The following is a 16,975-nucleotide window of genomic DNA, read 5'->3' on the forward strand; positions in this document are numbered from 1 at the left end:
GGAACATCGGTGTCTATGATGCCACCCACAATGCAACTGTACCGAGCAGGAGGCATCAAACTCCTGGGGCAGAATTTTGGCCCACTCGCCAACACATAAAATGACACGGGATGACGTTGGGCGGAACCCCCGACGTCATCCCGCCCTATTTAAATTTTCAGGAAGGCGGAGGCGCAGCAAAATCAGCTGCGGGCCCGCCGACCTGTCAATGGCCATTGACAGGATCATTTAAACAATTAAAGGACCTGCCCATCCAAACTTAAGGTTGGCGGGCAGGCCAGGAGCCTCAGCGGCAAATAGAAAAAACATAAAACCTTATCCACTGGCGGGATGAGGTTTAATGCATGGTTTTAAAAATTTTAATCAAGTTATTGTGTAAATTATGAACATGCCCCAACTCCTGTGACATTGTCACATGAGGGGGACATGTTAGGGAATTTTTTTTTCTATTTTTAATATTTTTCAAAGTCCAGGCAATGTCCCTGAGGCTGCCCTTAACCTCAGGGAGATGTGCGCTCTTTCGTGTGCATGCGCGAAAGAGCACACTCTCGCTTTTAGGGAATCCCCCCGCCTGCACAGGGACCGCATCGCGCTTCCCGCTGGATGTCACGCTGGGCGGGCCTTAAATGGCCCGCCCACATAAAATGGCAGTGCGGACCGCTTTGCTGGTGGGGATTGGCTCCGTGCCCGCTGGAGATTGAGTCGGGCCCGCCTGCCCGACAGGCAGAAAATTCTGCCCTTGGTGAAAGGTACTTTGCAGGTGACACTCAGTAACAAGGACAAAATAATCTGAGACACCCTGTTGTGGTCCACAACCAAGACTGTTCACTGCTCAGCCGAAAAGCCTGCGTTGTCCTTAACCTTTTACAAAAAATTGACGAGGTCAACCAACAAGGGCCCAGCTCCAAGTATAAAAAGGAGTTTCTGAAGCAATCTTTAGAGGGTTGGGGTGACTGAAAAACCTATACATGATCACACTGAGGGAGGATGCTAAACCCATGTGCCTGTTCACGCCACAAAAGATTCCCCGCCCATTCATGAAGCAAGTGCAACAGCAGCAGATGTCAAACATGAGGGGTCATCTCCCCGGTCACACAACCATCCGCATAGTGTTCCAGGATGGTCCCAGTTCCAAAACCGAATGGGTCCACCCCTATTTGCGTCAACTTGACACAGTTCAATAAAGCCGTAGCCAGATGTCCTCAGTGACGAAGGCCTGACTAAACTCTCCAACAGCGCAGTGTTTTCAAAAATGGACACCAACAGCAGTTTTTGGCAACTTCCACTAGATGAAGAGTCAGGTTGCTGATCACTTTCATTACCCCTTTTAGCAGATTCTGCTTTAACTGCCTATCATTTGTAATCACCTCAGCACTGGAAATATTTAACATACAACAAAAGAAAAGCTAGGTTTGAAATGCTAAATTCGTAAACATGGCTGAAGTTTTAGAATGTGAGGTGTTTAGAACATTTGCATTTTTAGATAAATCAGAGTAGTGAATTTCAAAGAGATGGTAAGGTGTTACCCCCAGCCAACAGAGGCTAAGCCAAACAGTGTGTTTATTTTTCCCAGAGATTACTGATACTATGAGTACTACGGAAGATTCATATTATGAAAAAAGTAAAGTTGCAAAGACATATTGGGACAATGGGATTTACATTAAAAAGGGAGAAACATATAAATGAGCTGAGTTATGTGTAAGCAGAAGGAATTCTAAGATCAACAAGTGTGAAAGGCCTCCAGCCTCAAGGTATCAAGTTGCTGTCTACAGGAACCGAAGCTAAGAAAACGCTCTATGAATATCACTGTCCAGGGTATTGTGTGCTTTGCCTGGGTCTGTTGAAATTTATTTGTTTTTACTGTTGCCTTAACGGAGATGTAACTGGGAGTCAGGTTAATTAGGAAGCTAGGAGATATCATTGTAGTAATTTGTAGACCCATGAATGTGCTTAAAATCATTTCTTTTATTAATAAATGTTTAATTTAATTTTGTTAAAAACCTCTAAGACTCGGTAGACCTTTTACTTCTGAATTCAAGGCACGCATCTCAAAATAAAAATCCAAATTGCAAAAACAGCTGTGGCAGCTGTTTCAAGTTTCCCTCTGGGATTTGAGTAGCTCAGCATTTATACCATCCGCTGTGCCATAACAAGAGATGAGTCCAGAGTTTGTTCGCCCCATAAAGAGTGGGATAGACCAACCGCCATCTATCAATACAATTGGGGAATCGACAAACAGTGATTTAATGCTAAAGAATGAAAAAAGAGGATGAAAAGACTCCCAGATGCCAGGACAGCCTCCAATTCAATAAAGTTTATCTGTAGCGGCAGGACCTACCACTCCTCCAACAGTAGTGAGAACAAGATATGAAAGGGTTATAAGGCCTCCAGGCTGCCTGACCCTATGGATCTCAGAGATTTGAGGAGGGAAGATGGGGTAGTGGTATTAATGTAAATACATGGGGTAAACTGGGATAACTCGTAAGTACAGTATCACAGTATCTTTACATTGCAGGAGGTGGCCATTTGGCCCCTCAAGTCTGCACTGGCTCTCTGAAAGAGCATTCCAACTAGTCCAACTCCCCTGCCTTATCCCCGCAACCTTGAACATTCTCTCTTTTTAGGTAGCAATCCAATTCCCTTTTCAATGCCTCGATCAAACCTGCCTCCACCACCATTTCAGGAAGTTTGCTCCAGATTCCAACCACCCTCTGGCTGAAAAACATTTTCCTCGCATCAACTTTACTCCTTTTGCCAATTATTTTGAATCTGTGCCCTCTAGTTCTTGATGTTCGCTTGAGTGGGAACAATTTCTCACTATTTACCCTGTCCATACCCCTCAGGATCTTGAATACTTATATCAGGTGTCCTCTCAGCCTTCTTTTCTCCAAGGAAAACAACCCAACTTCTCCAATCTATTCTCATAGCTACAGTTCTTCATCCCGGGAATCATTCTTATGAATCTCCTCTGTACTCTCTCTGTACTTGGGGACACGTTTAATATAAGGGTCTGACACATAAGGGTTAACATGGGACTGAGCACAGTACTGGCCACACAGTGATGTAAGAGAACACATAACCCACACCTAGGGGTCAATGAAGTGTTGGACAGAGCCGTGTGTAGAAGCATGGAGACCACTCCTAGTTTGGACCTTTACTGTACCTATGTATATAGTTTCTAGTAGTTAATAAATACTTACTATTGAACTACCTAAGACTCCGAATACCTTAATAAGACCTATCAAACTACGCCCACACCTCACAACAAATAGGGCTTTTTTTTTTGAACAGTATATTAACAGTAAATAGACAGTCAGATAAGAGGAAAATATTATGCAAAATAAGGGGGTGAAGTAAATGATGAGCATAACAGTGTGAATATTCTGAATGACTATATTGTCCAAGTAGTCACAAAGTTTTCTCAGCAGCAAAAGCCCAGGCAGAATTAGGGACTTTGAAAAGTGAGATAGGGTATTGGACTCAAAAAATCAATACCCAACAATAGACTGAATGTATTCTTGAGTTCCAAGAGAAATATGGGAAGAGATTAATGAGACATTACAAGGTCATTACAAAGGAGTCATTGGAAGATGTACTGTAGAGTAGAAACAAGCAATGGCCATTTTTATAAATTCTCCAAAACAGAATCAAAAACTACAGACCCATTATATGCACAAATAGATGTGGGCATTATATTTTTTATGACAATTATCTAACTATTGCCTTTTGGACTTTAAGAAAAGCAGGGGATTATTCCTAATGTCCTGACCAATATTTAACCCTTAATCGAATCACAAAAGTAAGTTATCTGGTCACTATCACATTGCTGTTTGTGGGAACTTACTATATGGAAATTGGCTGCCGCTTTTCCTACATTACACTTCAAAAGTAACTTCACTGGTTGTAAAATGCTTTAGGATGTCCTGAGGTCACGATAGGTGCTATATAAATGCAAACTTTTCTTTTAAAAGTATTACTGTGAAAAATTACACTGAACATCCTGTGCAACTTTCCTTGTTGGATATGTCTAACAGGAAGCTTGTCGATGCCACTACTAAGGAGGTAATTAAAAATGTTTAAGAATATGACTTCTACTTTTCACTTTACAAATTCTCATCCACTTGTTGAAACAATCTCTCCATCATGAGTGTAAAGTGGCTGTAGTGTGTACTATCTATAGGATGCACTGCAGAAAGTTGGTAAGGCTTCTCTGGCAGCACTTTCCAACTGCAACAACTAGAAGGCCAATAGAAGGCAAATTGATTGAATTTTTTGAGGAAGTGACAAGAAGGGTTGATGAAGTTAGTGCAGCGGATGTTGCGTACATGGATTTTAGCAAGGCATTTGACAAGGTCCCACATGGCAGATTGGTCAGGAAAGTAAAAGCCCATGGGATTCAGGGTAATGTGGCAAACTGGATAATAAGTTGGCTTTGTAACAGGAAACAAAGGGTAATGGTCGATGGATGCCCTTGTGAATGGTAAGTTGTCTCAAGTGGTGTTCCACAGGGCTCGGTGTTGGGACCCTTGCTGTTTGTGTTATATATTAACGATTTGGACGTGAACGTGGGGGGCACGATTGGGAAATTTGCAGTTGACACAAAGATTGGCCGAGTAGTGGATAGTGTAGAGGATAGCCATAATCTCCAAAACGATATAGATGGGTTGGTGGAGTGCGCGGTAAAGTGGCAGATGGATTTTAACATAGAGAAGTGTGAGGTCATACATTTAGGGAGGTCAAACAGTTACAGGGATTACACAGTAAATGGGAATATACTAAGAGGGGTAGATAAAGTGAGAGATCTTGGCGTACAAGTATACAGGTCTCTGAAGGCAGCAGTTCAAGTAGACAAGGTTGTAAAGAAGGCATATGGAATGCTCTCCTTCATTGGCAGAGGTATAGAATATTAAAGCAAGGATATAATGTTGGAATTGTATAAAACACTAGTGAGGCCACAACTGGCGTATTGTGCACAGTTCTGGCCACCACATTACAGGAAGGACGTAATAGCTCTGGAGAGAGTGCAGAGGAGGTTTACAAGAATGTTGCCAGGGTTAGAAAAGTGTAGCTATGAGGAGAGATTGGATAGGTTGGGGTTATTTTCCTTACAACAAAGAAGGCTGAGGTGTGACTTGATTGAGGTGTACAAAATTATGAAGGGAATAGATAGAGTGGACAGGATAAAATTGTTTCCCTTGATGGAGAATTCTAGAACAAGGGGACATAGATTCAAGATAAGTGGCAGAAGGTGTAGGGGGAACATGAGGAAGAACTTTTTTACGCAGAGAGTAGTGGGTGTCTGGAATTCACTGCCCAAGAGGCAGAAACTCTAAACTCTTTTAAAAAGTACCTGGATCTGCACCTTTAGTGCTGTAAGCTGCAGGGCTATAGGCCAGGTGCAGGAAGGTGGGATTAGAAAGGGCACCTGGGTGTCCTCAGGCTGGCATGGACAAGATGGGCCGAATGGCCTCCTTCTGTGCTGTAACTTTTCTGTGGTTCTATGGTAGCAGACGCTTGGGAACACCATCTCCATGTTTCCCTTTAAGTTTCCCTCCAAGCCATATATTATCTTGACTTGGGACATATCCTCATCACTGGGTTGAAACCCTAGAACTCCTTGCTTGTCAGCACTGTGAGAGCAGCTTCAGCACAAAGCCTGCAACAGTTCAAGAAGGTGGCTTGCCACCACTTTTTCAAAGGAAACTAGGGGTAGATAATAAATGCTGACCTCACCAGCGACATTCATAGTCAGAAAATAGATAATTTAAAAACTAGCGGGCTGAAGGTTAGTAAATTGTTATTGGCACCACTGCATTTGCATATGTGCTCATCATTCAATAAGTACTGTGTAACATATATCCTAAAATCGACATCTATAATCAACTTAGATTTTAAAGTAGTTCTGACATCTGTACTCTAACAATGTGGGTGACTCTTAAATACCCTCTGAAAAGGCCTAGCAAGTCACTCAGCTGTATCAAAACCGCTAAAAAGTCTGAAATGAATAAAACCGGACGGACCATCCAGCATTGATCTAGACACTGGAAACGACAACGGAAATCTCAGCCCTATTGACCCTGCAAAGTCCTCTTTACTAATATCTGGGGGGCTTGTGCCAAAATTGGGGGAGCTGTCTCACAGACTAGTCAAGCAACAGCCTGACGTAGTTATACTCATGGAATTGCACCTTACAGAAAATGGCCCAGACACCACCATCATCATCCCTGGGTATGTCCTGTCCCACTGGTAGGACAAACCAAGAAGAGGTGGTGACACAGTGGTATACAGTCGGGAAGGAGTTGCTCTGGGAGGCCTTAGCATCAACCTCTGGACCCCATAAAGACTCATGGTGTCAGGTCAAACATGGGCAAGGAAACCTCCTGCTGATTACCACCTACCGTGCCCCTGTCAGTTGATGACTTAATGCTACTCTATGTTGAAAACCACTTGGAGGAAGCACTAAGGGTAGTGAGGGCATAGAATGTACCCTGGGTGGAGGGCTTCAATGTCCAGCACCAAGAGTGGCTCGGTAGCATCACTACAGACGGAGCTGGACGAGTCTTAAAGGACACAGCTGCTAGACTAGATCTGCGGCAAGTGGTGAGGGAAGCAACAAGAGGAAAAAACGTACTCGACCTCATCCTCACCAACCTGCCTGCCGCGGATGTATCTGTCCATGGCAGTATCGGTTGGAGTGATCACTACACAGTCCTTGTGGAGACGAAGTCCTGTCATCATACCATGTTGTGTGGGGTTAGAACCGTGCTTAATGGGATAGATTTCGAACAGATCTAGCAACTTAAGACTGGGCAACCATAAGGCACTGTGCGCCATCATCAACAGCAGGATTGTACTCGACACAATCTGTACCCTCATGGCCCAGTACATCTCCTACACCACCATTACCAGCAAGCCAGGGGATCAATGCTGGTTGAATGAAGAGTGCAGGAGGACATGCAAGAAGCAGCACCAGGCATACCTCAAAATGAAGTGTTAACCTGGTGAAGCAGGACTACTTGCATGCCAAACAGCATAAGCAGCAAGTGACAAACAGAGGTAAGTGATTCCACAAACAACAGATCATAGTTAAGCTCTGCAGTCCTGCCACATCCAGTCGTGAATGGCAGCGGCCAATTAAACAACTCACTGGAGGAGGAGAATCCATAAATATCCCCATCCTTAATGATGGAGAAGCCCAGCACATTAGTGCAAAAGATAAGGCTGAAGCATTTGCAACAATCTTCAGCCAGAAGTGCCGGGTGGATGATCCATCTCGGTCTCCTCCGGAGGTCCCCAGCATCACAGATGCCAGTATCAGCTAATTCGATTCACTCCACGTGAAATCAAGAAACGCCTGAAGGCACTGGATGTTGCAAATGCTATGGGTCCTAACAATATTCCGCCAGTAGCACTGAAGACTTGTGCTCTGAAACTTGCAGCGCCCCTAGCCAAGCTGTTCCAGTGCAGCTACAACAGTGACATCTACCTGGCAATGATGAAAGTTGTCCAGGTATTTCTTGTGCACAAAATGCAGGACAAATCCAACACAGCCAATTATCGCCCCATCAGTCTACTCTCCATCATCATTAAAGTAATGGAAGGGGTCATCAACAGTGCTATCAAACTTGCTTAGCAATAACCTGCTCACTGACGCTCAGTTTGGGTGCTGCCAAGGCCACTCAGCTCCTGACCTCATTACAGCCTTGGTTCAAACATGAACAAAAGAGTTAAACTCCCGAGGTGAGGTGAGTGTGACTGCCCTTGACATCAAGGCAGCATTTGACCAAGTGTGGCATCAAGGGGCCCTAGCAAAGCTGGAGTTAATGGGAATCAGGGGGAAAACTCTCCACTGGCTGGAGTCATACCTAGCACAAAGGGAGATGTTTGTAGTTGTTGGAGGTCAATCATTTCAGTTCCAGGACATCACTGCAGGAGTTCCTCAGGCTAGTGTCCTAAGCTGTACCATCTTCAGCTGCTTCATCAATGACCTTCCTTCCATCATAAGGTCAGAAGTGGGGATGTTCGCTGATGATTGCTCAATGTTCAGCACCATTCGCCACTCCTCAGATACTGAAGCAGTCCGTGTCTAAATGCAACAAGGCCTGGATAACATCCAGCTTGGTAAGACATTCCCACCACACAAGTGCCAGGCAATGACCAACTCAAACAAGAGAGAATCTAACCATCGACCCTTGACGTTCAATGGCATTACCATCACTGAATAGCCATCTATCAACATCCCAGGGACCACCATTGATCAGAAACTGAACAGGACTTGACACATAATAACTGTGGCTACAAGAGCAGATCAGAGGTTGGAATCCTGCGGTGAGTAACGCACCTCCTGGCTCCCCAAAGTCTGTCGACCATCTACAAGGCACAAGTCAGGAGTGTGATGAAATACTCTCCACTTGCCTGGATGACTGCAGTTCCAACAACACTCAAGAAACTTGACACCATCCAGAACAATGCAGCCTGCTTGATTGGCACCCCATCCACAAATATCCACTCCCTCCACCACCAAAGCACAGTTGCAACAGCATGTACCATCTACAAGATGCACTATAGAAACTCACCAAGGCTCCTTCGACAGCACCTTCCACACTACGAGCACTACCATCTAGAAGGACAAGGGCAGCAGGCACATGGCAACACCACCACCTAGAAGTTCCCCTCCAAGCCACTCACCATCCTGACTTGGAAATATATCACCGTTCCATCACTGTCACTGGGTCAATATCCTGGAGCTCCCTCCCTAACAGGATTGCAGCAGTTCAAGAAGGCAGCTCACCACCACCTTCTCAAGGGCAATTAGCAATGGGCAATAAATGCTGGCCTAGCCAGCGATGCACAAATTCCATGAATGAATTTTTAAAAAACCTACCTGCTGAATGTGGTTTCTTGTGTTGTTTCTGTCTTTTCTCCGTACATTTTTCACATAACAGCTTGTTGTTACCTATTAGGAGATCTATAGATGTGAACTGGCTAAGACAGGACTGGAGAGAACATTCCTTGGGTCTGGCTTCATAGTTCTGGGACAGTGTTTGAAATGCTGTAACTGTTTTCTTTGAAATTACAGACCTTTCTTTTGGGTCTTGAATGCTGGATGAAACACAATCTGTCTGTTCCTCATAAACAGAATCAATTATTAGACTTTCATTTTTGGTACTACCAAGGTTGAGTTTTGAAACTGCGCTGGAAATAGAGTCATTACAATTGAACTCTGCTTGTTTAGTTTGCACGAAATTACCGTTCGACAGTTTGTGGTTGACAGTTGTCAAATCAAATTTGGAATTGGTGTTGTAACTCAGGGGCTCAACTGGTTTTGAAGGATTCTCAGTCTCTGACGCTTCGCTGTCTGCATCGTTGCTTCCATCTGACTGATTTCCATCTTTATCACTACCTTCTGACTGACTAAAGTTATTGACTTCTAACAGATTAGGGCAACAAAGTGACATGTTACTCTCCTCCTCTTGGTGTCCATTACATTGTTCAGCAGAAGCTCGCCAATTCCTCTCATCATCATCATTATCATCATCATATGTTGATCTCTTCATTTCCTTCACCCTTTGCTTCTTCGCATGACTCTGCTACAAGTATAATAAAAATACGTTAGCTTATTGTGTCAACACATTGCCCTGGAGAAATTCTTGCAGTTAGGACAGAATGTTTGTCGGTGCCCTCTACCTCTACACATCATTATAAAGAATAGTGAAAAAAAGTGATTTTTTTTTTGCTATAAGATAAGTTATAATTGTCCATGTCAGACACTAAGATGTGTCAGAGTAGCCTACATTTGAGACCAACTGTCAAGAGGACTTTTTACTGAGTCTAAACATGCACAAATAAAATAGAAATAAGCACATTAGGGTTACTTGTTTATCAACATGTTGATAGCTTGTTAGGGAGTTTGTTTTATGCTTCCACAATGCCACTACATGGCATTCATATTTATCAATCATGGGCAAATTTCTGAATGATCATCATCCAATGCTGCATGTTAAAAACAAATGTATCAGAAACCTCACATAATCTAATTGGCCCTTATTTTCCAAATATTTGTGACTTTTTTGTGTATTAAAATGAAGATTAAGGAAGGGTGTCTAACTTCTGTACATGCTGGAGGAATGTCCATCACCCTGTCTTAAGTTAACCACATTTTCCCCCAGCACAAAAAGCCCTGTATCCATAAAAAAGCAAAAAACCCTACATAAAGAACAAGACTTCCACATACACAAAACGCTCCGTACCAAAATCGCAACACCTTCCCACTCCCTGCAATGTAACAATCTTTCCTCTACTTGAAACGTGAAAACTTTGAAATGGCAATATGTTAAAGCTCTTGGGCCTGAAGGTTTGATCAAAAAAAAAAGGCTCACTGTTTATTGAGAATAGCAAACTGAGAAATACAATCAGTTGAAAGTCAACTTTGCACATACACAGGATGGAACAGGCAGAAGCTTCACAAGCCTAATCAAAAGAATTTGACCCATGGCCTGCATCACAGATAACCTCAAACTAACAGATTCTAAGATTCTAAAGATATTATGAATGTGCCTACCTAACATGGAGAATCACATAGTAAGGCATATATCAGTAATTGAAGTGTAGAAGTAAGCACATCTCGCAGAATTTCCTGTGCATTCATTTTAATACTAGCAAATTTTGTGGGCTGCTCATCTCTGTGCCTGAATTCCTAAAATGTACTCATGCCAAATGGAACTCCGCACTGGGGGCACTAATTTGTTAACAGCTCAAATTAAGAAGCTCAGAGATGCAAATATTGAAGACTTCAATTATTTAACAGACTGGCAATACTATGATCTTGTTAAGTATAGTTACAAGGTATTCTCTCAACAATGAAAACAAATGCATACCCTTACCATGTACTTTGTTGAAGTTGGTTTCTTAGAACTCTTTGGTTTATGATTGATTGAGGTAATAGATGTAGCAGGAGTGTCCTGTTTACTTGAAGCCAAGATATTTTCCTCAATTTCTGTATCTTTTGCTTTCTGATTTTTATTTATTTTCCCTGATGGCACTGGTTTGGCTGCCTTACCAGTTATAAAAGAAAAGTATTTATAAAACATTGCTTGCACTGTGAAAACAATAAAGAAACTATTTCAAATATGCATATGAATTGAGTGGGCTTAAAGATCAATTTAGAATCTGCCACATACTGACATTCAAATTGCATTAGCCAGAATATCAAATACAGGTAAAACACTAAATTCAGCACCAAGAGTTATGCTGGAGAAATGTAAACATATACTTTTTAGGTCAATACACCATTTACAATGGAAAACTGTGGTGTACCAAGTTCATTCTACAAGTGAGGAAAACCCACTGACAAGGCTGTTAAACTCGGACAATAGCAGTCATGCAGTAAATGAGATGTTGTCACCACCTCTGACTCAGATTGGAAAGAGGGTGGCTTCCACATGTGGCTTTGGAGGCACAATTACCCAATGATCCAAAATTATGTTTACCACGGAGGGAGAATTGGTTGTGCTTCCTGACCACTGGCAAGCTAAGTGGTTTGGCCAACCTACATAAGTCTCCAAAACTGTTTTTGTTATGCCCTCAACCGGCTAGACTAGGCTTGTCCAACCTTTTAGCGTGGGGGGGGGGGCACATTTCAAAATTTGTCTCACTGAAGGGGCTTTTCAGCAAATTTTGGAAGGATAAACTTTGGCACAACATTAAACATGAATTTCAAAATAAAACTGAAATATGAAAAGAAACAACTTGCTGAGCAAAATAAAGAGCAACAGCAGGGTGAGCGTGAGTGTGTGTCTGGCGTGGCTCACTCTCAGTCTCAAGGTGCTCACTCATCCTCACTCACTGAGAGAGTGGATAAGAGTGTATGATGGTGTGTGCGGGTGAGGGTGAATGAGAACCCTGATAACTGGGAGTGAGACAGACTGATGGGGACACACTCCCCTCACTCACTCTGTCGCCCCTCACACACACACATTCTCCCCCTCTCCCCTCCCTTGTACTCTCTCTCTCACACTCTTCTCCCCTCATACTCTCTCTCAAGCGCCCACCCTCGCACTCCCTCTCAATCCCCCTGCTACCTCGCACTCCCTCTCAATCCCCCTGCTACCTCGCACTCCCTCTCAATCCCCCTGCTACCTCGCACTCCCTCTCAAACCCGCTGCTACCTCGCACTCCCTCTCAATCCCCCTGCTACCTCGCACTCCCTCTCAATCCCCCTGCTACCTCGCACTCCCTCTCAATCCCCCTGCTACCTCGCACTCCCTCTCAATCCCCCTGCTACCTCGCACTCCCTCTCAATCCCCCTGCTACCTCGCACTCCCTCTCAATCCCCCTGCTACCTCGCACTCCCTCTCAATCCCCCTGCTACCTCGCACTCCCTCTCAATCCCCCTGCTACCTCGCACTCCCTCTCAATCCCCCTGCTACCTCGCACTCCCTCTCAATCCCCCTGCTACCTCGCACTCCCTCTCAATCCCCCTGCTACCTCGCACTCCCTCTCAATCCCCCTGCTACCTCGCACTCCCTCTCAGCCTGCTACCTCGCACTCCCTCTCAGCCTGCTACCTCGCACTCCCTCTCAGCCTGCTACCTCACACTCCCTCTCAGCCTGCTACCTCGCACTCCCTCTCGACCTGCTACCTCGCACTCCCTCTCAGCCTGCTACCTCGCACTCCCTCTCAGCCTGCTACCTCGCACTCCCTCTCAGCCTGCTACCTCGCACTCCCTCTCAGCCTGCTACCTCGCACTCCCTCTCAGCCTGCTACCTCGCACTCCCTCTCGACCTGCTACCTCGCACTCCCTCTCAGCCTGCTACCTCGCACTCCCTCTCAGCCTGCTACCTCGCACTCCCTCTCAGCCTGCTACCTCGCACTCCCTCTCAGCCTGCTACCTCGCACTCCCTCTCAGCCTGCTACCTCGCACTCCCTCTTAGCCTGCTATCTCACAATCCCTCTCTCTCAGTCTCCAGTGACTCGCTTTCTCAGATGCCACTGGGCACTGCTCCTGCTGCCTCGTGTTCCGTTTCAGCTGGCCTGGGCCCCACTCTGGTTGCCGCACCACCCAAGCCCTGCTCTGGATGCCTGAGCCCGCTCTCCCGGCATATCCACTGCTTGGGCCCCGCTCTAGCGGATACCTGGGCCCTGCTCTGGCGGATACCTGGGCCCCACTCCCCAGTACCTCCCCTCCCTTATCCATGCTCTCTGGTACGTCCACTCTCTTGTCCACACTCCCGAGTGCCTCTGTTCCCTTGTCCACACTCTTCGAAACCTCCACTCCCTCGTCCACAATCCTTGGCACCCCTGCTCCCTTGTCCACCTTAACTCCTTGAAACATCCACTCCATGGGCCATGCTCCCCAGGCCCCAAACTCACCACCGCTGGCGTTCACTGCTCCTCCAATCACAGACTGTTTCTCTCTCACATTTGACTTACCTGTTTGACTAGCATTTTGAAAACTAGTTCTGGGGCCGCATCGAGGGGATTCACGGGCCACATTTGGCCTGCAGGCCATACATTGGACAAGCCTGGGTTAGACCATTAGCAAACTTAGAATATTAGATGGCTGCCTGTGGAATAAACCATGTATTCCACTGTTTCTATTACAAACTGTGCACATAAAGAGGAAAAAAATTGCCTACGGATGATAAATTCTACATTTATTTTGCACATAAAAACAAAATTTTTTCTTACCCTTTCTTCAATAATAGGAAGTGAAAGGTCAATAAATGGCTCTTTAAGAGTTGAAATCTGAAATAAGATCATTTTAAAGATCATATACAATTGCTGATAATGAAAATCTAAACTCATAATTCAGAAATTCCTTCCACTAGCTAAACATTAAAATAATCTGATGTAATAAAAATGTCAAATTTAAACGGATGAAGTAAATGTCCTTGTAAAAAGATTTTAGTTCAAATTAACACCAAAAATTGAGATTGTTTATTTTAGATTAATTTACAATTAGATATTGCTTATTTTCTGCACATTTTCAAGAAATTAGTGTACAATGTTTTCTGACATTATATTTCCTTCCACTCCAAGATACATAAAATTTGAAAATTTACAAACCTTAACCAGGGTCCCATGATCTAAAACTTCAAGGATTTCTTGCTTTGTAAAAGGATTTGTTGTGCAACATTTTAAAATGAAAAAGTGTTAAAAGCAGTATTCTACAGATTATGAATGAAACTGTAAATTAAAAATAGATTTTATCCCACTTTGGCGAGTTACAAGCAGGTTGTGCTCTTCCTCATTTCCATATTTTTTAATCCTATTCTGATGTCACTTAGATTACTGCAAGCAATGCCCTGTAAATTTTATGATTGTAAAGGTGCTATATAAATGCAAGTTGCAGTTGTTGCTGCAACTGTTCTGGGTCTGGGTGCCAGATGGCACTTCCCATTCCAGTTAGTAATAAAGTTTTTCTGCAAACTGTTCCAAAAAAATGTATATCCAGAAGATGTTTAGATGGATGACAAAAGGATATGTAAGCACCTACTTCTACACAAGAGACCAAAATCACCATACAATTCATGTAGTAATGTACAAAGGCTCTAAAATGATTGAGCAGTTTTATATTTTGCTGTATTCTATTTTTGATCATGATTAGATGGGAATAAAGTTGAAATGCAGAAATATTCCTTTACAAATATAAGTCATGCAACTAAGTAAATACTTACGTGTGAGCACTCTTCACACATGATAGTATTTATCAGCTCTCCAACAAAAATCTGGTCGATAAAATTCATCTTCACACCTTCTCTGCCATATACTGTAACATCATATTTAACAGTTAAGTATTTGCACATTTAACTCTCAAACTCACAGCTTCTCCTATAAATATATTTCTTTATTGAGGACTCCAAAGCATGCATTCGGTTCACTGCACCATAATTTCTAGATGCTACATCCTCAAAAGCAACCTCGTAGATATAAACAAAATTATTAATTTACATTATTTGTTGAAATGTGTAATGGTTGATAATTGTGATTTTTCAAAAATATAACTAACCCTACTCAATGTTATAGGCATGAAATGGTTACAGATGAAAGGTGTGACTTGCCAAACTTAAACTAATATAAATGCACTAGATGGCGCCCTTCAGCCATATATAAATCTCTACCTTTTACTTTTCGTTTTGTCTCCTCATCAGCAGTTTTGACTGTTGGGCTGTTGAAGGCTTTCAAGATAGCACTCTGTATTCGCTGCACCATAAAATAAGATATAGCATCTATGAGTATAGAACTTACATTTCACAGGTAACAAATTATTAGCATTGCTCAGAACATTTGATAAATCAAAAGCCCAGATATTCTGGTCAGCAGCGATGCTGGACTCACGTCACTGCCTGTAAAGATTATTATGGCCTTACCTTTTACCATCCTTGCAGCTTAGTCTTCCTGCCCCTGCTGCAGCAGCCATCCAGGGAGAGCAACGACAAAGACGAATAGCAGGGAGACTGCACTGACTTTTGACGGTGCCAGCTCCCATGTTCACATAAGTTTTCAACGGTCTAAAGGGTTTTGGTGGGTGTGAAGGGAGTGAGTGAGGGAGCATAGGAAGAGGGATATAGGAATGGGATTAGGGGGGATAGACAGTCATGGCGGTATGGGTAGTAAGAGGGGATGAGTATAAGTAGAGGAATGGGCAGTGAGAAGATGGGCAATGGGCTGAGGGGGTGGGCAGTCGGTTCATGTGCACGTGGGCTCCGCTGTTAATCACTAACCTATACCAGAAATTAACAGCAGGACAATACTAGGATACATATCTAGGTAAGTATTGTGTAGCAGGCCCACGCCTCTGACACCAAGGTTAGTGTCAGAGATATTTTCGGAGGGGGCCAGGCAGCGCAAATCTGCCTATCAAAAGTTTTAACTCCCTGGGCAATTGTCGCGCATGAGCATGAGTTAGGACCTCTGAAGGTCCCAATATGCAATGGCAACTAATGTCTCAATATTCACCGCTATTGGCATTGGAAAATCCAGCCCAGTATGTAGCCATCATGTCATCTCAGATATTCAAATGTAAAGCATAAGGACATATAAACTATGAAAACAAAATGCACAAACTACCAAAATAGGGCCAGCATTATAGTACAAAACACACAAACCCATAACTCCATATCTTCCGATCTCCGGGGTGCTGTACCCGAAGGAGCACACTGGGGGGGTCTCCCCCCATGGAAGTCCCCATGTAATGATTGCACGACAATTGCCCAGGAAGTTCAAACTTCGGTTGGGCAATTGCCCTGCACTGGGAACCATCAGATACTCCGATTTAAATTGCAGTCTTCTGATCTTACAGGAATAGTTACCCAGGAAAAGTTAGAATTAAAACCATTTCTAACTCCTGGGAAACTATATTATTGACCCACCCAACCTCCCCACCGGACAACCAACTACCCCCCACCCCCAGCTTACCCTCCCGAGGCCCCCCGACCACCCTCCATACCCCGATTAACCCCACACTCCTGACTATCCCCCTCCCAACCAACATGACTACCCTCACTGACCAACCCCCGCCCCCCCGCACCCCCCCCCCACCCCCCGAATCACTGGACCACCCCACTGACCACGACCACCCAGCCACCCCCTGACCAACTTCCACCACACCCCCACCCCACCCCTTGACCTCCCATCCTGCCTACTTATCCTATCCCCAGCTCCTCAAAGTGGCTGGACCTTTAAATGTACCTGCTTTACGGCTAGTACAGTAAAATACAGTGTCTTCCTTTTGTCCAACTCTCCTGTACTCAACTGAGAAGATTCCTGGACAGCTGCACAGCACTTTTCTCACCCGGTCCAAATCGGAATGTCAGGCGAGAAAGGTGTGACTGCATTTTTGTGTAAGTAAATAGGAGTGGAGTGGCCATCTGACTGAGATGCAACGCACAGTTTTCTTACAATCAAATTTAGCTGGATTCCACTGACAGTTAGAAGGCTCCAATAACTTGCATTTTTGAGACATCTTTTGTAA

The 16,975-nt window shown here is 44.0% G+C and overlaps 1 protein-coding gene across 8 annotated transcripts in view; it reads right to left on the minus strand.

The window, feature by feature from the left end:
* Positions 1-16,975, minus strand: part of usp45 (ubiquitin specific peptidase 45) — a 191,370-nt gene that overhangs the window by 15,377 nt on the left and 159,018 nt on the right. For 6 of the 8 annotated variants that reach the window (XM_078542307.1, XM_078542303.1, XM_078542304.1 and 3 more), the window contains 5 exons: positions 15,123-15,204; positions 14,679-14,770; positions 13,690-13,746; positions 10,884-11,054; positions 8,885-9,590 (listed from right to left, as the gene is read on the minus strand). In XM_078542307.1, coding sequence (XP_078398433.1) covers positions 8,885-9,590; positions 10,884-11,054; positions 13,690-13,746; positions 14,679-14,770; positions 15,123-15,204 — 1,108 coding nt within the window. Of the gene's footprint in view, positions 1-8,884; positions 9,591-10,883; positions 11,055-13,689; positions 13,747-14,678; positions 14,771-15,122; positions 15,205-16,975 lie in introns of those variants that run through there. The other 2 variants (XM_078542308.1, XR_013576634.1) reach the window with 2 other exon arrangements.

The sequence above is a fragment of the Cetorhinus maximus genome, chromosome 5 (assembly GCF_964194155.1).
Source record: "Cetorhinus maximus chromosome 5, sCetMax3.hap1.1, whole genome shotgun sequence".
Taxonomy (NCBI): domain Eukaryota; kingdom Metazoa; phylum Chordata; class Chondrichthyes; order Lamniformes; family Cetorhinidae; genus Cetorhinus; species Cetorhinus maximus.